Here is a 23904-nt window from a genome sequence, read left to right on the forward strand (position 1 = left end):
CTTGTAGAGGATGACCTGGTTTAAATCTCGAAGGCAATAGGACAAATCACATGTTCTGACACCTGCTAGCCCTGGGCGTTATTACTATTTGTGTTATTTAAATATTTCCTGTTGCATTGTGAAGCATGTATACAGGACTCTTCTTTTTGTCAAGCATGAAAGCTACTTACAGTATTTAGAAGAGGAAGTTATTTTGAATTTATTCACAAGCAAACGCGTCCCCTGTGGTAAAGCATCCACTTGCCGTGGAAACAAACCAGGTTCGATTGCTATTCCTCCCCAAGTGACCCTGGTTCGGCCCCCACTCTGACTCAGGATTTTCATCACTTATTTATTTGCATACTTCTCAACTTTTCTGTCACGCATAAGATAATTCTTTGTTTAAAACGAACGTCGCCGTCGCCCGCTCCGGAATTTCTACCAAACGAGCTCTTTAACACTGTCGTATGAACGCACCATGATTTAAAATTATCACGCACGTTTTAGTCACATCGCAATGCCATAAAACATGAATTGTGCAAAAAAAACTATTCGATGGATAAAATTAATTGACTTAACATTTATTGCTTGGATTCGGTAGTTTAGTTTCATGTGCAAAGGATCGGATGAGGACACGACAGTATTTCTTGTTGTAGACGGTGGTTTTTCTTGTGCCACATTCCTCCTTATATACACTGTCACAAGCTTTGTTCCATGTGTTCCTACTGCCACTTCTAACCCACATTTCACATGGATTTGGAGAGTCTGCAGCGGCTGAAAATAGAAAAAAATGGAGAATTTTCAAGAGCGAATGCGATTGTTACCAGACGGGCGAAACAATATTTTATTCAACCATGTAAAATCAACACCACCTAGACTAGGTGGTGTTGGTAAAACACGCAATGCCTACTTGTTTGTTGAAATGATAAAGAGTATATGTTGTGAAATGAATTCAAGTAACAAACTTTGGCCGATCCCTCGTGCAGTGGGTATTAATGATATGCGAAACACGAATGAGGAAGGGTGATGGGTCGATTTAAGATCCGCCTAAAGTTAAGAAACGGAAATAAATTATGGCGTACTTGACTTTCTTGTCATATTTATTATGTTTGGACGTCACAGTTACCATTGTCATCTATTAACCTCACCTGGTACCAACTTTGTTATCTATGAAACTAGCGAAACAGCCGCCAGCGTGCTATGAGCGAAGCGTGCATTCATGTTTCACATGAAATACATATCATGATTATTATATTTGGACGTGTAACTTATTTAGATTCATCGCTGAACCACGTGAAGTAATACCAAATTTGGTATGTGTGAAACTAGTGATACAGCCGCGAGAACGTTATGAGCCCAATGGACATTGGAACTCCCTCGGACATACGAATAAAGTGCGAACGTCCACGTCCTAAGCAGGTGCCGAGGGGACAAAATTTTTACATCCGTTTGGCTTTCTCCAGCGTACGCCCTCAGGACGCAACAAAGAGGAGGTATATATATATATATATATATATATATATATATATATATATATATATATATGAATATATATATATTTATATATATAGAGTGGGAGTAATATTTCAATGGGCCAGTTAGTCTTCCTGAAGGTATGGGATATGGCACAACGGAAGCGCTGTCAACAAGGATAAATATATTTATCCTTGTTGACAACGCTCCCGTTGTGCCATATCCCATACCTATATATATATATATATATATATATATATAGATATATATATCTTCTCAGATCGATACTTTGCATTTGGTATATGTTTATTTTGTCATAAACCCATACCAGGCACAATAAAATCTCACGTGTACATTTCCGCACCAACATTTCTATATTTTTATTTCACAATATATGAATCTTTTCTAGAGGTTATTACCGCTGTTGTTCATTTCTTTGTTTCGAATTGAATTCACTGTGTACCTTCAATAAATGTTTGGATTTCGCGCGTGAAAAGTTCTTTGTTTCTTTTTTTAAATATAACTCTTATACGCTTTACGTACTTGTATAGGTTATATTGTAGGCATTCATTAAGCACATCATCTATCTTTACAAATATTCATCATCATGAGTGGTCGTCATCTTCTTCTGCTGTGGGGACTTGGCTTGTCTGAGTTCTGTGCCTTGGGCGTGGTCGCTTCATCGTGTCTTCCGGGCCTAATAAAGGTTGCCTTTACTGTTACATCACAAGTGGTGGAGTGTGCTCTACGATCTTCCGTCCTCTCGCAGCCCGATCTGTCTCCTGGAGCTGCGCTCAGGTCGTCGTTTGTACCAGGTGTCCGGTAACATGCCTCAGGACGAGCCAACCGGCGCTTCTGCGTCTACCTCCACGGCCCCGGCTACCACGGCCTATTCATCGTGGATTATCACCGCGCACCAGCGTGAGCCGCCCACGTTCGCCGGACTTCGAGGTGAAGATGTGGAAGATTGGTTGGACCAGTTCAATCGAGCGAGTTCCACTAACAACTGGGATGATCCTACCAAGCTTCGCCGTGTTTCTTTCTACCTCACGGGTGTAGCGAAAAAATGGTTTTTCAATCATGAAACGTACATTACGGACTGGACGCATTTCAAGCAACAGCTTCGCCAAATTTTCGGCACCCCGGGGGTTCGTTCAGCTCTCGCGAAGAAGACACTGGATTCTCGCAAGCAACAATGCGGTGAGTCCTACACATCGTACATAGAGGATGTGCTTGCTCTCTGTCACCGTTTCAGCACGTCCATGTCTGAATCAGAGAGAGTTCGTCATCTACTAAAAGGGATAGGCACGGTCGCGTTCAATGCCTTGGTCATTCAGAACCCGACTACGGTCGCTGACGTTGTTGCCACGTGCCAACGCCTGGAAGAACTTGAATCCCAACGGTTACCGCCGGACAGCTCTGAAACCACTACCACGACTGATGCCTCATTGCGTGCCATGATCCGGGCGCTTATACGGGAAGAGCTACAATCTTTCGGCCTCTCAATGACACCGAGTCCACCTCCCCCCTCCAACAATGCTTTGCGGGATGTTATCAAAGAGGAGTTGGCGTCCATGACCAGGCCAGCGTTTGTAGACACTCCAGTACCTCGACTCCAACCGACGTACGCACAAGTCCTCGCTGGCTCACCACCCGTGGTACAACCGATGCCCGCACACTCGACTCCTGTCCCGCTGGCTTCGTTAACTCCGAGTGTGACTAGCCAGCCCTTTCACCCACCGTGTCGGCCGCATCGTCCGATCTGTTATTACTGCGGCTATCGGGGCCACATTGCACGCGTCTGTCGGAAGCGTCAGCAGGACGAGCGTCGTGGACTCGACACCTACGGACGGGATGATGGGACAAGCTGGTACGCTTTCCAACGTCGTCCTTATGATCCGCCGCTACGCCGCTCACCGTCTCCAACTGCGACATCTGAGCCAACAAGTTCCTACCGCTCTACTAGACGCCGCTCACCCTCACCCCTCCGCCGTTCCACGTCTCCATTGCGACCTGTCTCGCAATTCACCAACCAACGCCCGGAAAACTAACCTCTGCAGCTTTTGGAGGAAAAGCTGCATCGAACGAAAAGACAGAAATTCCTCCAGTGCGTCCATATAATACGATAGCTGTTTTAATAGAAGGTGTGTACGTGGACGCTTTAATAGACACTGGTGCCTCTTTGTCTGTGATTGATCGTTCTTTGTGCTCACGTCTACGAAAAGTCACCACCCCTTATGATGGACCTACACTGCACGCTGCTCAAGGGGACGCCATTAGACCTGCCGCTATGTGCACCGCTCGTATTTTCATCGCTCGTATTCTTCATTTTGTACAATTTTCTGTGCTGAATTCGTGTGCCCACCAGATTGTATTAGGCTGGGATTTTCTGTCTACGGCGAACGCTTCCATCTGCTGTAAAGAAAATGTTGTTCATATGATAGAAACTGACTATGCCCTGTATGCGGATGACAAGCCCGTTCGCTTGCTCGCTGCTGAAGAGACCGAGCAACCACCTGGTCATCAGCGGATAGTTGCCATCACTTCTAATGTGATCGACTCTGGTGACGTGCTTGTCCAACCATCTGCACGCTGTCTCGCAAGAGGTATAGCCTTTGCTTCAGGTCTAGCGCGATTCCACAATGGCTCCGGACTTCTCTACGCTACAAACCAGACTTCTTAGAAAATTATCATTCCTAAAGGCAACACAATGGCTTGCGTTTCTGAATCTCAACCTGTCTCTGTTGTCTCTCTTATGCCAGCGTGTTCTGACCTTCCTTCTATAGGACGTTCATCAAGCGTTTCTGTTCTTGCTGCGACTATTAGTCCAGAACTGACCTCTTCACAGACAGATGAGTTGCTTGCCCTGCTACAAAAGCATAGGAGATTGTTTGATTCCCATTCCTCATCTCTGGGACAGACGTCCATTATTAGGCATCGTACCAGACCGATGGCACTTCCATCGTACGCCGTCGACCATATCGCGTCTCTTCATCCGAGCGTGAAATCATTGAACAAAATGTAGCCGATATGCTGCAACGGAACATTATACGTCCCTCCGCGAGTCCTTGGTCATCCCCTGTTGTTTTAGTAAGGAAAAAAGATGGCTCCGTGCGGTTTTGCGTGGACTACAGAGCACTTAATAAGATTACCCACAAGGATGTTTACCCCATGCCGCGCATATACGATGCTTTGGATTCACTGCAAGGTGCTGAGTACTTTTTAAGCCTAGACCTGCGTTCAGGTTACTGGCAAATACCCATGCACGAGGATGACAAAGAAAAGACAGCGTTTTCAACACCAGATGGGCTGTATGAATTCAACCTCATGCCATTCGGCCTTTGCAATGCTCCAGCAACATTCGAGCGGATGATCGACACAGTTTTACGAGGCTTAAAGTGGAAGACTTGCTTGTGCTATTTAGACGATATCGTTATTTTCTCGTCAACCTTCCCTCAGCACTTGCAACGACTGGACGAAGTTCTTACGTGCCTTGCAAACGCAGGCCTTCAGCTGAACACCAAGAAGTGCCGTTTTGCGAGCAAGACGATTAAAGAGTTAGGCCACATCGTAAGCAAGGACGGTATTCGTCCCGATCCTGACAAGATTTCCGCTGTCCAACACTTCCTGCGTCCTGAAAAAGCCAAAGATTTGCGCAGTTTCCTCGGCCTCGCTTCTTATTTTCGCCGATTTATTCGAGACTTCGCCTCAATAGCTTCACCATTGCACAAGTTGCTCGGATCAGGCGTCGCCTTTGTGTGGTCTCCTGAATGTGAAGCGGCGTTTGCCCAACTGAAGTGTGCACTCACATCCGAACCAGTCCTCTGCCATTTCGACGAAACCGCGCCTACGCTCCTGCATACAGACGCTAGTGGTCGAGGCATTGGTAGAATTCTTCTACAGCGAGACAAATCTTCACGTGAGAAAGTCGTCGCATACGCGAGCCGTGCACTGACCCCTGCTGAAAAGAATTATACCATCACCGAACAGGAGTGCCTAGCGGTCGTATGGTCGATACAAAAGTTTCGACCTTATCTCCACGGCCGCCACTTTACTGTGGTTACGGACCATCACGCCTTGTGCTGGCTCTCGACAATCAAGAACTTGTCCGGCCGCCTTGGTCGCTGGATTCTTCGCTTACAAGAATACGACTTCACTATCACATACAAGTCTGGAAACAAGCATCAAGACGCCGACGCCCTTTCGCGTTGCCCGCTCTCTTCGGAGCCGCTTAACAAACCCGCCACTGCTGCACACGAGAAGCTTTCGGCCGTCTCTTCCCTACATGTTTCGTCATTAACTACTTTGGACCCAACTTCTCCAAGCGAGTGTGGTTTGTTCTTATCTCACCAACGTGCTGACCCTTACTGTCGCCGCATCATAGACCGTCTTGACGGGACTTGCCGGCCCCCTAACGCCCATCTTCGCCGACAGCTGACGCAATTCAAGCTCAACAACCACGTCCTGTACCGTCATATTTACCACCCTGATGGTCAACGCTGGGTGCCCGTTCTACCTCGCTCTCTTCGCGCTCAAGTCCTCAAGACATATCACGACGACATGTCTGCTGGACACATGGGCTTCCAGAAAACGTATGACCGCATAAGATGTCACTACTACTGGCCGGGCTTGTCCACCTGTGTCGCGAAGTACGTTGCCTCATGCGCCCTTTGTCAGCGTCGCAAGCTACCTACATCAACTCGAAGTGGACAATTACAACCGCTCCCGTGTCCCCTGCAACCATTCGAGGTAGTTGGCATTGACCTGTATGGTCCGCTTCGTATGACTGTCACGGGCAATCGTTGGATAGTTACAGCTGTCGATCACCTGACCCACTACGCCGAAACAGCTCCCGTGCCTTCTGCATCAGCTTCGGAAGTGGCCGACTTCATCCTTCAAGCAATAATCCTTCGACACGGAGCTCCTCGTGTAATCCTGAGCGACCGTGGAAGAGTATTTCTTTCAGCACTCGTCGAAGAAGTGCTCAAGGCAGCCGGCACTACACACAAAACAAACTCCAGTTACCATCCTCAGACGAACGGCCTGACTGAGCGCTTCCATCGTACACTGTCGGACATGATTGAGATGTATATCGAACCCGACCACAGAAACTGGGACACCATTTTGCCATTTGTCACTTTTGCGTATAATACCTCTGTACAGCGCACAACCGGTTACTCGCCGTTCTACCTCGTCCACGGTCGCTTCCCCTCTTCTTTCTTCGATGTTTCGTTCTTCTCTGCGCCTGTCAAACCATGTTCATCTTCAAGCGAAGAATACGTGTCTCGTCTACTTCATTGCCGCCAGCTGGCTCGCGTCAACACTGAAGCCAAGCAACAGGATCGCAAGCTTGAATATGATGCCTCCCATCGTGCCGTGTCTTTCAGCCCTGGCGACGAAGTCCTCCTTCTTACACCCATTCGCACTCTCGGACTGTGCGAGAAGTTTCAATTACGTTTTATTGGCCCCTACACTGTCTTGGAGCAAATGTCTCCAGTGAATTATCGCGTGGCACCCGTTCTTCTTCCGACGGACCGCCGCTACAGGGCAGCAGAAATAGTCCACGTATCCCGCATGAAGCCTTTCATACGGCGTTCATCTTCGCTTTAAAATGCGGTCAAGAACTGCGGTCAGGATGACCGCTTTCACGTGGGGGGGAAGTTAGTGTAGGCATTCATTAAGCACATCATCTATCTTTACAAATATTCATCATCATGAGTGGTCGTCATCTTCTTCTGCTGTGGGGACTTGGCTTGTCTGAGTTCTGTGCCTTGGGCGTGGTCGCTTCATCGTGTCTTCCGGGCCTAATAAAGGTTGCCTTTACTGTTACATCACAATATATACATATTTTATATATTTCAGTTTCATAACAACGCTTTTTATTTAGAATTGAGAAATTGAGATGCGAAAATGCGGTGTGCGTTTGCTCTTCCATAACAATTTGACTTGGTTGGACGTGCTAACCGCTGGTCGACCAACGACCGCCCCTTGAAGGGTTCTGTTTCAGTCCATTTCCCTCGTGTGTGAAGTGTGCTTGCGTTCTCTGTTCTGCAAGTGCTGCTGATTACGAAGATGCGCTACACTCAAGCGAGGACGTGTGTCTTCGTTTCGCGGAGCACTCGCCAGGTATGCACCACAATGTTGCTGTCGGCGCTTTTTTACCACCACGTTCACCACGTTTATCATACCATGTGCATGATAAGTGAATTTTTGTGTACGTGGCAAGCCCGTTTGTCTGTAGCATTTCATCAGGGTAAAGGCAAAGTTGTGCGAACGTAAACACGGACGAGTTTTTTTGTATGAAGTGTGAAGCATGCACGCGCAGCGGGAATTCAGCGGCAGATTTGAGGCAAGTTAGGGTGGCGCCCGCCTCTGTCGGCAATGGTGTAGGAGGGGGCCCTGCTCGCGAGCGACCACTATTTTTGTTTAATAATTCTGGGGCGTTTGTTAGCTGCACGCGTTGATCATAGATAGAGCGCATAGGCGCGTCATATGTATACTGCGCTATTGAAGTGAACGTGTCTACGGCAGTTTGATACGCTGCAAGTTCCATTTTAAACAGCTACAGTATTGTTATTCATTATGACTACTATCAGAGGTTGTTTTTTTGCGAGTGGTCGTTTGTATGCCGGTATATGCACCAGCCCCGGCACGCGCCTTTATAAAATACCGTAATACTCGATGTGTGTTCGTGTGCAGCGTGTTGCATCGTCTTAGGTAGGGCTCGCAAAGGTTGTGGTGTACACAATTGTTCATGCAACTCGTTTAGTAAAATTCGAGCATGCGGTGTACAACTGGAACACAGATTACCTGATGCGGCCACAACCACTGCATTCTAAGCCATTCGTTAAACGTAAACTGCATTTTCGAACAAATATTTAATAGCCAAATGTGACCGAATCACTATACCTTACTGTGTGAGCATCAATTCAGTCATTATTGCAAGAGTTCGAGCCCCATCAATTTTACTCTCCTTATTTCCACTATGTCTGTATTCCGTTACATTGTTTTAGTTTAAGAAATATTGTCTGCGCCTCACCCAACCTTGGGGTTGAAACCTCGCTTAACGTATTTCTTTATCATAAGCTTCTTTGATATCTAAAAATGCCAGCCAATGAGGCTGTGTTCTTTTTTTTGCTATTTCAATACAGTGCATCAATGAAAACAGATTGTCCTCCTACCTCCTTCGTTTACGCAACCCATTTTGTCGTTCTCCCAGCACCCCTTCACTCATCACCCATGTCTGTAGTCTTTACTATCTGCATCACCAGCCTGTAAACTACTGATATCACTGTTACAGGGCGGTAGCTGTTTATTTCGGCTTTGTCCTGCTGTCACGGGTCCCGTTAATTAGGGAAGCGATCGCCGGGCTAATTCGAAGGGCCGAAGTATCGGCCCCCTGAACCGCACCACGAAAGCGTGGACAATTTAGAAGTGGTCCTATTTGGCGCACCAGCGAACGCCGGCTGTGGCCCAAAGAACAAGTCAGAGCCGAGAGCTGATAAACAAAAAAAAATTACATTCTCAATTATGGCAGATCAAAAGAATACACAAGTATGCACACTCCAGAATAGTTGAATACATTATGTCACCAATCAAACAACGTACTACACAGTACAATGAGCCACAATCGAAACAACGGACACAGACAACAATACGCACTACAATGCAGTCGCATGCTTCGAACAACCAAGACAGTTAGAGACTAAACAGTTAGAAAACTTATTCAGTCCAAAGTTCTTGGAAAAAAAGTCTGAATGATACTCTTCCGAGAATCACTCACTTCAAGTCCAGCGTTGTTGTCGTTCCGCTGCCCCCGAAGTTTCTCTTCCAGGAAACCTCGCGTCTTCAATTGGCCACTCCCCAAGCTTCAACCTTCATCTCTGCCAACAACACGTCGGCTTCCCACACGCAGCTGTTGCCACGCGTCTACGCTCGATAGCGATAGACACACACTCTTGCCTGTAGCTGGAGTCTTCACCACTAAGGTAGAATTCCTCTTCTTCTCCTTCATCGTCATGGAAGACAAAAAGCTTCGCCCACAATACGGAACACCCTACCCACTCTGACGCATACTTTCTTCTTCTCCTGCTTTGTTACTACGGAAAAAACCTTCGCCGACTACACGGCGGAATACCCTACGCACTCTGGCGCTCACTTCCGTCTTCTGCTGATCTCCCATCTCCGCTGCTTGGTTAAATACCTTCCGCGCGCAATTCCAGAAAATTCTCATCATTTCGTCGGCGCGATGCGCAGCGAAAGCTGGGGGAAAGGGCGAGATGATACGGGGGCCGTCCGCGATGGTTGACTCAACCCGGCATCACCACGCCCCTTTCCATCGAGAACTTTCCAGTGCTTGCTCGGCTGCCGATGCGAGGAGATTTCGTCGGCGAACCTACGCTTCCGAGGGGAGAGGGACGCGCGCCCGGGGAGTCCACGGATGCTTGTTTTCTTTTTTTTATCGTTGACCTCTCGGTGCTTCGTCACTAGAATTTGGCGGCGCGCCCTTTTTTGAGCGCTCGTTTTGTGACACTGCCCCCCACTTTAAGAATATTATCTCATAATATTCAAAACCACACAAACGAGCGCGAACAGTCCTCACACTCTCAAAGACTGTAACATAATCCGTCGCTCATGACACTTCACATTCACAATAGATTACTCAATACAATCGTACTTTGCAATTCAATCTCACAACACATGAAATATAACCACAGGTGCATGAGTACAACACTCCATCACATAATCCAGACCATACAAATGTACAAAGTTCTCTCATTACAACGATTGCACAATACTATACATCACGTCACAGCACAAACACTTCGACACTTGTGACACAAGATAACACAATAACAACACAGCCAAATGCATTCCGATTTGACCTCAGCACCTATCCTAAGTACTTCGAGCTGCGCTTGCGCCCTTTCTTGCGGTGCTCGCTCGATCTCTCCTTGTTTTTCCTCGTTCTTTTTCGGCGAGCCCTTTCCAACAACGGTATCTGAGGCGGCGTCTCAGCCATCGCTGTCACTTCCGACACTGTTAACGGGTGATAACATTCAACCGATCCTGTTCGGTTATTCACCCGCATGTTCATGTCACGACATTGGGCCTGGCTGGCCGACTCCGTCATCTTTACACTGTTTGTCGGTTGAGGTCGTGCCGACATACGTCCAGCTGCCCAGCACGTGAACTCATTCAACACGATCATCTTCTCAATCGCTGTCTCTTGCGCCACAACTTCACATTGGGCTCTAGTGAGATCCGTCACGGGATGCTCCTCCACTGTATCTCGCGGTCGCTGGGTTGGCGAGGGCTCTATCTTAGGGTCTTTTTCCAAACGTTCTGGATCATTTGGCCCTCGCGCCCCATCGATGTTTCTGATGACGAGGTCATACAGGGGGGTCGTCATGCATAGAGCAGTAACCTTCCCGAGGAAGTACGGGGTTTCAACATCAATCTCTGCTTCGTTAAGCATCCGAACCGTACTGTCAATTAGGCAAACCGGTTTCGTTCTGCCTTTTAGCTCACTTTCCCTAACCAAATATCTTCGCACGATAACAGTGGAGCTACCGGTATCTTTTAACACCGTAACCTTTTTGCCCGCAACTTTTCCAGGCAGCGTTGGCATTCACTTCGTAACACCTGTTGGCTGTTTTGTCATTACAGCACCCACAATAGGAAGTTTCTTCCCATTTTTCAACTCTACGAATCCATTGGTGACGGCATCACCATCAGATTTCGGTGCTGTTAGCACACAGGATACCTAGTGAGTTTGAATCACTTCGTAACGACAAGCGTCTGCTTTGTGCCCAGTCTGACCACACTTGAAACATTTTACGACCGTAGGACTCGTAAAATTAGTACGACAGTTGTTCGTGCGACGACCCACTCGGTTACACAGAAAACATCGCGGAAAACTCTCCGGTGCACGCTTCTTTTGTTCGGGTGCCGAAATTTTCGAATCTTTGGGACACTCCTTCTTGACCTTGGCCAAATTATTTCCACCTTGCGCTTCCAAGAATTGATCAGCTAATTCAAGCATGCCTTCAAGTGACTCAGCCTTCCTCTCTTTCAAGTACAGCGACAGGCTAGGGTGGCAACTAGTGAGAAATTGCTCTCTAATGAGGAGCTCTCTAAGCTCATTGTACCCCTGCGCTGTCCCTGAAAGCTCAATCCATCTGTCGAAATAATGGCAAAGTCGGGCGGCATACTGTGCAGCCGTCTTACCATCAGCTGGCTTTCCTGTCCGAAATCTGTCCCGGAATCCTTCCACAGTAAATATAAATCGCTTCAGCAAAGCAGCTTTCACCTTTGCAAAATGGCTGCCTCGGTCGGCGTCAGCCTACTGTACACACTGAGTTCTTCACGACTCAAGCAAGTACTCAAAGCAGTTGCCCATTGATGTTCCGGCCAATTCTGGCTCCTCGCAATCGTCTCAAATCGGTGAAGGTACGCGTCAAGTTCGTCTTTCCTTTCATCAAACGCTACGAGCAGCTGCTTGGGTTCAATCGAAAGCCGTGGTCCTCCCGTTCGCTGCTTTCAACTCTAGCTTGGACCGGAGTTTCACTTCGCTCTTGCAAACGGAGCCACTCGAGTTCCATGTCGTGCTGCCGCTGCCGTTCCTTTTCCTCTCTTTCTTCGTTCAGCTGTGGCTCCTTTGCCTCTCTTTCTACTCTCGCCCTCTTAGCGGCCAGCTTTTCTCTCTCCAGCTCCAACTTCAATTGCTGCTCTCTTTCTTCTTTCAGCTGTCGCTCCTTTGCCTCTCTTTCTTCTTTCACCATTTCTGCGGCCAGTCTTTCTCTCTCCAACTCAGCTGCTTTTTCTTCCTTGGCTATCTCAGCTGCCAACCTCTCTCATTCTAACTCAGCTGCTTTTTCTTCCTTGGCCCTTTCAGCTGCCAACTTCTCTCGTTCCAACTCAGCTGCTTTTTCTTCCTTGGCTCTCTCAGCTGCCAACCTCTCTCTCTCCAACGCCTCTTCCTCCTGCTGGCTTACCCATTTCCGTAGTTCGGTGCCAGAAAGACCAACCTTCTCACCAAGAGTAACTAACTTTTCGAGAACCATTGTGTCTCGCAAATAAAACCTTGCCGCGTGTAAAAAGTATCTGCCTAAATCAGTGTATCGGAACACTCACCTGCACTGGGTTACGAGAACACCGAACAACGCACAAAATCGTTCCGATAGCACCATCACAACTCGAGGCTCTTTCTCACTACTTTGGACACACTGTGCACCAATAGTCCTGTCGCGGACGCCAGATTAATTGTCACAAGTCCCGTTAATTAGGGAGGCGATCGCCGGGCTGATTCCAAGGGCCGAAGTATCGGCCTCCCGAACCGCACCACGAAAGCGTGGACAATTTGGAAGTGGTCCTATTTGGCATGCCAGCGGACGCCAGCTGTAGCCCAAAGAACAAGTCAGAGTCGAGAGTTGATAAACAAAACAAAATTACATCCTCAATTATGGCAGATTAAAACAATACACAAGTATGGACACTCCACAATAGTTGAATACAATATGTCACCAATCAAACAACGTTCTACAAAGTACAATCAGCCACACTCGAAACAACGGACACAGACAACAATATGCACTACAATGCAGTCGCATGCATCGAACAACTAAGACACTTAAAGACTAAAGAGTTAGAAAACTTATTCAGTCCAAAGTTCTTGGAAAAAAAGTCTGAATGATACTCTTCCGAGAATCACTCACTCTAAGTTCAGCGTTGTTGTTGTTTCGCTGCCCCCGAAGTTTCTCTTCAAGGAAACCTCGCATCTTCAATTGGCAACTCTCTAAGTTTCAACCTTCTTCGCCGGAAACACGTCGGCTTCCCACACGCAGCTGTTGCCACGCGTCTTCGTTCGATAGCGGTAGATACACACTCTTGCCTGTAGCTCAAATCTTCACCCCTCAGGTAGAATTCCCCTTCTCCTCCTCCTTTGTCACGGAAAACAAAAGGCTTCGCCCACAAGGTGGAACACCCTACGCACTCTGGCGCATACTTTCTTCTTCTCCTGCTTTGTCACTACGGACAAAACCTTCGCCGACTACACGGCGGAATACTCTACGCGCTCTGGCGCTAACTTCCGTCTTCTCCTGATCTCCCATCTCCGCTGCTCGGTTAAATACCTTCCACTCGCGATTCCAGAAAATTCTCATCATTTCGTCGGCGCGATGCACAGCGAAGGCTGGGGGAAAGGGCGAGACGATACGGGGGCCGTCGGCGACGGATGACTCAACCCGGCATCACCACGCCCCTTCCCATCAAGAAATTTCCAGGGCTTGCTCGGCCGCCGATGCGAGGAGGTTTCGTCGGCGAACCTACGCTTCCGAGGGGAGAGGGACGCGCGCCCGGGAAGTCTACGGATGCTTGTTTTCTTTTTTTTATCGTTGACCTCTCGGCGCTTCGTCACCAGAATTTGGCGGCGCGCCCTTTTTTGAGCGCTCGTTTTGTGACACCCGCTTTTCTTTAGAGATCATGCTCATCCTGCTTAGTTTCCAGTCATGGGGAGCTTCTTCATCCCGTATTGCATTTTTCGCTGCCTCTATTAATTTTTGCTCAGAGTTTGGTCCTAGTTTCGTTAATAGCACGATTGAGATGCCGTCAGGGCCTGTTGATGTGCTATTACGAGCTCTTTTCTCTGCCCTTTCGCGCTCTCGTTGTCCCAGTAGAGCCACTGAACTAATTGGTCCGTCCCCAACTGGTACGGTGCATGCAGCAATTTCTTGGTGTTTAAATTTTGCTGTCATCAATATTTTTATATATTCCATTGCCTCATCTTGTTCTTGTCTGACCCCTAGAACTCCACTTATAAACCTCTGTTTCATGTTTGTCTTATTACTCAGAGAATCGAGATGGTTTCAAAACTTTGCAGCTGCCTTTTTGTCGTTTTTGTTTACTTTCGCCATTAATTAGGCACTCTTTCTTCTAATCTTATCACTGATCGAATTGGACGCTTCTCTTCTGCAGTTCAAAAAGTTATCCTTTTTACTTTTGACATCATCGTCTGGTTCACTCCTTTGTTTAGCATACCTGTGTTCTCTAGAGGCTTCCTGACATCTTACTATGGCTGTCTTAACTTCATCCCACCAGCTCGTGGGTTTCTGTCTGCTTTTCCTGGTTGATTTGAATCGTCCTTCAGCAGGCTTTAACTCAAACAATCGAGTTAGATTTGTGTACGTCCACTCTGTTTTAGTATTCTCTCTGATGATTTTATCAATCTTTTTATTTCTTATTTCCATTTGCTTTTATAATATATATTACCATGTGATTGCTCGTAATGCTTCCTTTTAAATTTTATTTTACCTCCAAAACTCAGCCTGATACGTTTGTGATCATTACATAAGCTTCTAGACTCATATTCATCTATGTTGCTCACCCTTGGCCAATCATACATCCTTTGTGACATTATTGCTTAATCTATCGTTGACAGCAGCCTTCCCACCTCCCATGCTATCTGCCCTTCCCATTTCTCGGTGCGGTTGCAAATGAATGAATCATGCCTTTAACACATATTCTAATTATTTATATATTTACTTACATTTCACCTACATCGCCGTGAGGCATTACGTAGGGGAGGTACACATAATAATTGACTACATAGTTTTCAATCGAAACAATAGATTCAACAAATGAAACAACACTCAAAATATTTCAAGAGAAAAAACACTCGAATATTGGTGAGTGAAAACAACGACACAGTCATGCATTTGTAAACACCCACACGCTTCGAGACAGCAAAGCATTCTTAGTGGCAGTGATATTGTAGGACTTGTTACAATGAAGAAAAAAAAGATTCATTATCAGTTTCATTGACGAGATGATCCGGTAGACGGTTCCATTCCTGTATTGTTCTTACGAAAAAAGAACTACCGAAAGAGTGGGTTTTGTAACGGTATTCTAACACTTTTCGTGAATGGTCTTGACGATTAGAGACGTACGTTGGTGCGAACAGATAATCAAGAGGGTTAATTGCATTTCCAATAAAATATATACAATGAAGGAATTTAAGCCTAAGTTTCTGCCTCCTTACCATCAGTGTCTCCCATTTCAATGCTCGTTTCATTTCTATGATGCTTGCAAAGACATTATAGTTATTGCTAACAAATCTGGCTGCTTGGTTTTGAACTTTTTCCAATGCGTCAATCAAGTATTGCTGATGGGGATCCCAGATTACGCAAGCATACTCTAGAATAGGTCTTAAATACATGAGATAAAGGGTTTGTTTCACGGTCTGTGAAGCTTGCCTAAAATGTCTGCGTATGAAGTATAGCATCCGGCCTGCCTTGGTCACAGTTATATCAATGTGTTTATTCACTTTAAATTGTCGGAAAAATTGTCGGAAGCCCACCCTATCGGAAAAATTGCCATGGTGGATACTGGAAAACATGGTGGGCGTAGTGGAAATAATAGTGGGCATGGCGGAAATAATAGTGGGCATGGTGGAAATTATGATGGCTATGGTGGGACGTAGTGGAAAATGTGGTGGTTATGCCGGAACATACTGGGTGGTATGGTGTACAGATGATGGGTAAAGTGGAAATGATGGTGGAAAGCAGAGACTAGATAGTGGACAATAATGGGACACTCTGCCTACCATTGCGATAATGCTGGGAAGCCGTAAGCATAAGGTGGGTGGTGCTTATTATCGCGGGCTACATGGTGTACCAAGCTGAGAAACTCTTCCCACCATTGCGATAATGCTGGGAAGCACTAAGCAGATGATGGGTGCTGCTTGTTATCGTGAGCCACATGGTGTACCAAGCTGAGAAGCTCTGTCCACCATCGCGATAATGCTGGGAAGCAGTAAGCAGATGATGGGTGGGCTTATAATGGCGGGCAATTTATATAGTGTACCAAGCTGGTATCTGTACACTACAATTTCTACCACCATGATTTACACCAAAGGTTAGGCATACCGACCGAGCCCGTACAATTGTGTTATTCGTGCTTCTGGGTTTCAGAATACACGATTTCGACGATTAAGTAAGACAATACAGCGCAGCCATGGCATCAATTAACCTAAATGAAGCATTTTTCATTGTGTATGGCGTCCGCTCAAGAAGCAACAAACATCGATGCGACGCGAATAAAGCACTCCCAGAGAACGTAATTAAGTGTCTTCTCACCGACAGCCGCCGGTCGCACTCGCCGGCACTTCACTAGCTTTTGTACGAGAACTCAGACGTGGCAATTCGTATGCTTGGTGAACCAGTATGATATGAACCAATATGATGTTTTCGGCACACTGCGTTCGTTTTGGCCAAGCCGTTATGTAGTTGTTGCTTTAGCGAAAGAGCTACAGCATTGCACTGGCGCGACCGCCCTCTACATTGCGCGAAAAGCATCCCAATACTCAATCAAATAAATTAGGCGGGCGTATCTATGGAATGAGCCTAGAAGCGTCATAAAGCGTGAGCAGATGTCGTCCTTTAGAACGAGCGCGAAACGGATATTAAACTTGGCAGACCCCACCGGTAAACTGTTGCTGCTCCCCAGTCCACTTGGTTTTTTTTCTTGAAATTGTGAATTGTAAAAAAAATAGCACTAGTGCCATTAACATAGTGGCAATCGTTACAGTCCACAGTTGCTTGTGTTTATTAAATGTGCAATTTTTAGTAGCAGGTGTAGATCTTGTCTATGTTGTGTACACGACAAACATAACTTAAGTTGAACCTTAAGTTTGTATGCGAACTAAGTATTTAACACACAATTAAAGTCGTGTTGGTGTGGCGCAATCGGAAGAGTTGGATGAAACAATTAACGCCCATGCTTGTGGGGATTCATGCAGCAGGTTTACCTCGCAGTTCAGTTCCTTAAAGCTCGCTTCTCTGTAGAATATCTGCACACAGTATCGCGCAAGGTGCTGTATAAGGACCTACTGAGTACACTCTTCCCACCTCCATTGTACCGTTCACTCTACGCCAATCTTCCAGGTCACGATGTGTTGAAGCGAGTGCGCAAAATGTACATTCCACCGAATTCGAAAACATTCTTCTTTAAACTCCACTCTGAAATATTGGCGGTAAACACATGGTTAGAAAGAAAAGGTATTTTCATTCCGTCTGTTAACTGCCGTCTATGTGATGTGCCGGAAACGATTGAACATTGCTTTGTGCAAAGATGCCATACTGTTTTGGGATGTCCTTCAGCGAGCACTGAAAAAACGTTCTCACACAATACGTTATCTTCTGCCAGCACCGCTTGATGAAGTACCATATGATATGTTTTTCCTAATGGGTATGCTTAGCTTGTGGAAGACACGAATGCAAGACCGCAATGTAGAGCCCACCACCTCTTCAAGCGCACACTTCATTCAAATGGCTATCCACCTGGAAAACATTTACGACGAGCTAGACTTTAGACCGGACTGGTACTCCGTCTTAGAGAACTGTTTGACCTCACCCCTTTTTGGTTTGTATAACACAATGTGAAGAACTCTCCATGTGAAGAACTCGCGCTGTGTTAGGCATTATGTGTTTATGAGTAACACTTGAACGCTTACTTTCGCGATTTGATTGTACTTTTGTTCGCTTGATTTTGTCATGATTGCCCAAGTACTTTAATAAATACTATGGTAAGGAAAACGTTGGTGTGGCGCAATGGTTAGCGTCTTCGACTGAGAATCCGCAGGTTGCACGTTCGATCCTCCGTGGCGCTTTGTTTTTTTTTCTACGAGACGGGTGTTTTTTAAACCGTTTTTATGGAATTCTTTTTTATTTTTTGTGGCAGCTAGTCACGGTGATTCTCACGTCATTTCGCGCTCAAGTGTTGCCGGCACTGCAGCACCCACCATACCCACCATGCGCCTTGGTGGGCGTTTCCCACCATTTACCCACTACATCAATCCACTATAATGGTGGGTGGTGGTTTACACCATGCCCACCATTCGTTTTTTTCCGATAGGGCAGGTACTTATATTATAATTCATTGCTAATTATTGAATTATTTATTTCGTATGTTGTGTCTAGTTTACTAATACTGTTGGTGAATGATACACAGCAACATTTACGGACGTTTAGACTCATTTTCCATTTTTGGCACCACGTTGATATTCGGTACAGATCATGCTGCAGAATTTCAGCATCCTTGTGCGATTTAACCACTCTGAACACTACACAATCATCTGCGAATAACTTACTGTGAAAGATAATACTATCGACTATGCTATTAATATAAATAAGAAAAAACAAAGGTCCTAATACGCTCCCCTGTGGTACACCAGACGTAACAGTTACCGCAGATGATTTTGATTCGTTAGGCACTACGTTCTGCTGTCGATCGTTTAGATAGTTCTTTACCCAATTGATAACTTTAAGGTTTATGTTTGCAGAGAACATTGCAAATTCTAACAGATTGTGTGGGACGGTGTCGAAGGCTTTCGGAAGTCAAGGAACACTGCATCAACTTGAGCGCCACTGTCTATAGATTGTGGGATGTGATGTTGAAATTCGACTAGTTGAGTTACGCATGAGCGTCTATTTATGAAACCATGCTGAGATGGAGTAAGGAAGTTGATTGACTCTAGGTGTTTATCTGTCTCACTGTATATGATGTGCTCAAATAACTTGCAGCAAATTGCTGTTAGCGAGATGGATCTGTAGTTTTCGACAAGCTTTTTATCACTTGATTTATGAATCGGGATAACATTTGCAACTTTCCAGTCTTGTGGGACAACTCGAGTATTTAGTGTAATTTCATATATAACGCATAAATACTTTGCAATAACGCTGTGACAGTTTTTAAGAACAAATGATGATAACTGCTTTAGTTGTATCTATCTGCCGTAACAAGCAATCAACACCAGTAATATTCAATAGCATTCTGTCTGTTGGATTTGTATATCTATCCATATCTTCTATGTGTGCATTTATATCTTCTAACATAATTACCTCGGTCTCTTCTCCTAGTTCGTCAAGCCCCGCCGCGGTGGTCTAGTGGCTAAGGTACTCGGCTGCTGACCCACAGGGCGCGGGTTCGTATCCCGGCTGCGGCGGCTGCATTTCCGATGGAGGCGGAAATGTTGTAGGCCCGTGTGCTCAGATTTGAGTGCACGTTAAAGAACCCCAAGTGGTCTAAATTTCCGGAGCCCTCCACTACGGCGTCTCTCATAATCATATAGTGGTTTTGGGACGTTAAACCCCACACATCAATCAATCATCCTAGTTCGTCAATGTCTTTTTCTATGCAATTCACCACTTTCCGGCTTTCCTCTCTGGATTTTGCCCCCTTCCACAAGTATACAAAACCTAGGATAGTCATTTGCCTTGCCACTTTCCCTTTTAGCCATAAAAGTTTCTTGCACTCCTGCTTCACCCTTTGCCAGTCTGCACTTTTACGAATGAATGCACCTATACCACCCCCTTTCTGCTGCCTTTTGTTTTATAGAAATATCCTCATGCATAGTCCGGATTTGTAGGTGATTTTTTCATGTCCCCAGGATGTGTTTCCACAAACTCATATACCATCAGCCTCTCCTCTCTTAGCTGTTTTTTCATCTCTTCTCACTTCAGCATATTCCTGTCACCCTGCATGTTAATATTGACACGTCTTCATATGAAAGAGAACGATGATAGGAATGTTTTGTAGATTCCAGCTAGTGGGTCAGGCGGTTTTTGGGACAACAACAAAGCAGGCGTCTTGCTGTACAGCTGATCCTGAACACGCTCTTTTCGCTGTCGTAAGCTTCTGTCTTCTTTTTTTCGCGTTGCACTGTGACACTGGTGGAGGTGCTGAGCCACGACGCTGCCCGATGCTTCACACCCCTAGTGGGAGCCGTTCATCCAGCCCGGACGGGCCTATTGCAACCCCTGTCTATCGATTCAGTCGTCGGCTACGAGGTCTTCCTTCAGACTTCAACCCCTCGCAGACGCGCTCTACAAGACATCTAGAAAAGGCTAACACCAGCCCCCAACCTGTACTTCTCGGCACCAGTCCTCCCGTTTCATCCCAGGTAAAGTTTTTTCCAATCGCTGGAGCCTGAACGCTTTGGTGGTGGCGCACACGAAGATGTAAAAGACTGGTTAGATCACTGTGATCGTGTTGCGAATATCACCCAGTGGTCTGCTCAGGAAAAGCTCGGCTGGGCCTACTTCTATCTTGATGACAGAAAAGGCAGCCTCTATCTTGGTACGAAAACAGTTCTATCTTGGTACGAGAACAGAGAAGGCAGCCTGTCCACATGGACCAACTTTCACCAGCAGATGGTTGAAACTTTTGCCATTGTCGACAGACGTGATCGCGCCCACCAATTATTAGAGCTAAGGGTCCGAAAACCCAATGAAACGGTCGCCGTGTTCGCCGTAGACATGACACGTTTATTTCGGAAGGCTGACCAGCAGATGACTGAAGATAGGAAGTGGCGCTACCTCATGCGTGGCATGAAAGAGCAGCTGTTCGCCGCACTTCTGTGCAACCCACCAAGCACTGTAGAGAACATCATCAAAGAAGCGCCGACTATCGAGCGGGCACTTCACCAATGCTGGCGACAATATGACCGCTTGTGCAGCAGCCCCCGAATTCAGGTCGCCGCTGTGATGTTTGACAGTCATAGCTCCTTGCGTGACATGATTAGAGAGATTGGTCGTGAAGAACTGCAAAGGTTGCGGACTCCTGTAGTGGATACACCCACGGCATCTGTCGCTCAAGTAGTCCGTGACGAAATCCACCAAGCATTCTCGACAGTTGACCCTGCCCCTGAGCAACATCCCATGACGTACGCTGCTACCCTTCGAAGCTACCCACCCACACCGCCTTCATATTACCCGCCACCTGCAACGGTTCCTTGCTTACCACCACAGGGGGAGACATCGTGGCGCCCACCCATATAGCCCCCATACGACCAATCGTCTTCTGGCCTGCCATGGCCTTCGTCACGTCAGCAGTCATCATGGCATCCACAGCTTCGCCGAAGAGACACCTGGCGCACTGTCGACAGGCGTCCACTCTGTTTCAACTGCGGAGGTGTAGGCCACATAGCCCGCTATTGCTGGCTCCGCGCCGATCCGTTTCGCCCTCTTAGGCCATGGTTTGACAGTCGACATGCCAACGACTACGTATCCCGCCATGGCGATGTCAGTTCTCAAGGACCTCTCGTGCCTCGACCCCCATTGGGCCGCCATAACAATGATGACGAGATTATAACTGATTACGAGCCGGGCTTCCGACATCAACCACGCTCTTTTTTTCCTGCCCAGTCACCTCCTTTGCAGCGCTGCACTTTTGCCAACACCAGACGAGCGAGGTCACCCAGCCCACACCAGGGAAACTGAAGGCGGCGACCTCAGGGGGTAAGGTTGCAGGCTCAACGTCCCTGACAGTGTCATTATGTTTCGCAACAACAGCCCTGCTTTAGTCGATTGTTCAGAGCCAAGCCATACGTCTCGTTCAGGGCCTTTGCGTCAGACGGATGACGATGTGGTCGTCCCGCCACGATCGTGTAGGCTTGTTTCAGAGGCAGGGGTTGAGCCGTTTGACGGCGACGGTATTGCTGACAAAATGAGCTCACTGATATTTAGCCACGGTATTTCAGTTGCTCGAGGTCTAGTCACTGTCACTGCGGGACGCACAAACTTGCTGCTCACTAACTTCAGTGCTGAGCACCGACACCTCCCGAAGGGTACAGCCGTCGCTTACTTTGACAATATTGCAGATATCTAAGGCAGTTTATCGGCTTTACACGAGGCACCTCAAGAAGAATCAGTTCCTAATCTTGACGTTGGTACTATGTTGTCAAGGGACGAACGAACAAGACTTCTTGAGCTGCTAGCTGAATTCCAGGACTGATTTTTATCGGCAAGACGCGTCGGTCGAACGCCGCTAATAAGCATCGAATAGTTACTCACGACGCAGCAAGGCCTATACACCAGAATCCTTATCGTGTGGCTCCAAAGAAACGGGAAGTGATACAGCAGAAAGTCGCTAAAATGCTTGAAGATGATGTGGTTCAGCCATCACAGCACCTGTGGGCATCGTCTGTAATACTAGTTAAGAAAAAGGGCGCTACCCTGCATTTTTGCGTGAAGGACAGAAAGCTGAATCAAGTGACTAAGAAAGATGTGTATCCGCTTCCACGTATTGATGACTCTCTCGATAGGGTTCAAAGCGCTCGCTACTTTTCTTCAATGGATTTCAGGAGCGGATATTAGCAGATCGAGGTAGACCGAAAAGATTGGGAAAAAACCACTTTTGTGACACCGGATGGTTTATATGAATTTAAAGTTCTGCCCTTCAGTCTGTGCTCAGCTCTCACTACATTTCAAAGGCTCATAGATACTGTACTTTCAGGGTTGATTTGGAAGACCAGTTCAGTTTATCTGCACGACGGCATAATGTTTTCCCAACTTTTGACGAGCATTCAAAAGGCTAGAAGTTGCTTTACGAGCCATACGCTCCGCGGGCCTCACATTGAAACCAGAGAAATGCCACTTTTGTTTTAAAGAACTGCTATTTCTTGGTCATGTCGTGAGCTGCACCGGCGTTCGGCCTGATCCCGAAAAACTTGCGGCCGTGGCACAGTTCCTAGTACCGTCCGATAAGAAAGCTGTCAGGCGCTTTCTGGGCCTATGCGCCTACTATCGCCGGTTCATCATCGACTTCACAAGAATTGCGTCGCCGTTAACTCGCCTCACTAGAGACGATGCCACCTTTGAGTGGAACGACGAAACCGCAAGCAGCGTTTAATGACCTCTCCCAACGTCTTCAAACACCTCCAGTGTTTGCTCACTTCGATGAGCAAGCGCCCACAATGCTTCACACAGACGCAAGCCATGTAGGCCTCGGAGCTGTGCTTGTGCAGTGGCAAGAAGACACGGCACGAGTGATCGCCCACGCAAGCAGGACGCTAACACGCGCTCAGGCCAATTATTGAACAACTGAAAAAGAATGCCTTGCTGTGGTCTGGGCAGTTATGAAATTTCACCCGTATTTGTATGGCCGCCCTTTCAAAGATATAAGCGACCATCATTCACTCGGTTGGTTGACTAATTTAAGAGATACAACCAGCAGATTAGCGAGGTGGAGTCTGAAGTTACAAGAGTTCGATATGACGGTCATACACAAGTCTGGGAAGCGCCACACGGATGCCGACTGCCTGTATCGATCACCAGTACAGTCAGCCTCTCTTTCTGATTGATTGATTGATTGATTGATATGTGGGGTTTAACGTCCCAAAACCACTATATGATTATGAGAGACGCCGTAGTGGAGGGCTCCGGAAATTTAGACCACCTGGGGTTCTTTAACGTGCACCCAAATCTGAGCACACGGGCCTACAACATTTCCGCCTCCATCGGAAATGCAGCCGCCGCAGCCGGGATTCGAACCCGCGCCCTGCGGGTCAGCAGCCGAGTACCTTAGCCACTAGACCACCGCGGCGGGGCGTCAGCCTCTCTTTTTTTTCTTTTTCTGACGACGACGATATAGCCTTCCTCGGTGTTCTCGACGCAT

General features: G+C 46.9%; 1 protein-coding gene across 2 annotated transcripts in view; it reads right to left on the bottom strand.

Moving 5' to 3' along the window:
• Positions 1–539: 539 nt before the first annotated feature.
• Positions 540–23904, bottom strand: part of LOC142768829 (uncharacterized) — a 134451-nt gene continuing 111086 nt past the window's right edge. For both annotated transcript variants that reach the window (XM_075871162.1, XM_075871152.1), the window contains one exon: positions 540–753. In XM_075871162.1, coding sequence (XP_075727277.1) covers positions 554–753 — 200 coding nt within the window. In that variant the 3' untranslated portion in view covers positions 540–553. The remainder of the gene's footprint in view (positions 754–23904) is intronic.

This window comes from Rhipicephalus microplus, chromosome 1 (genome assembly GCF_043290135.1).
Source record: "Rhipicephalus microplus isolate Deutch F79 chromosome 1, USDA_Rmic, whole genome shotgun sequence".
NCBI lineage: Eukaryota > Metazoa > Arthropoda > Arachnida > Ixodida > Ixodidae > Rhipicephalus > Rhipicephalus microplus.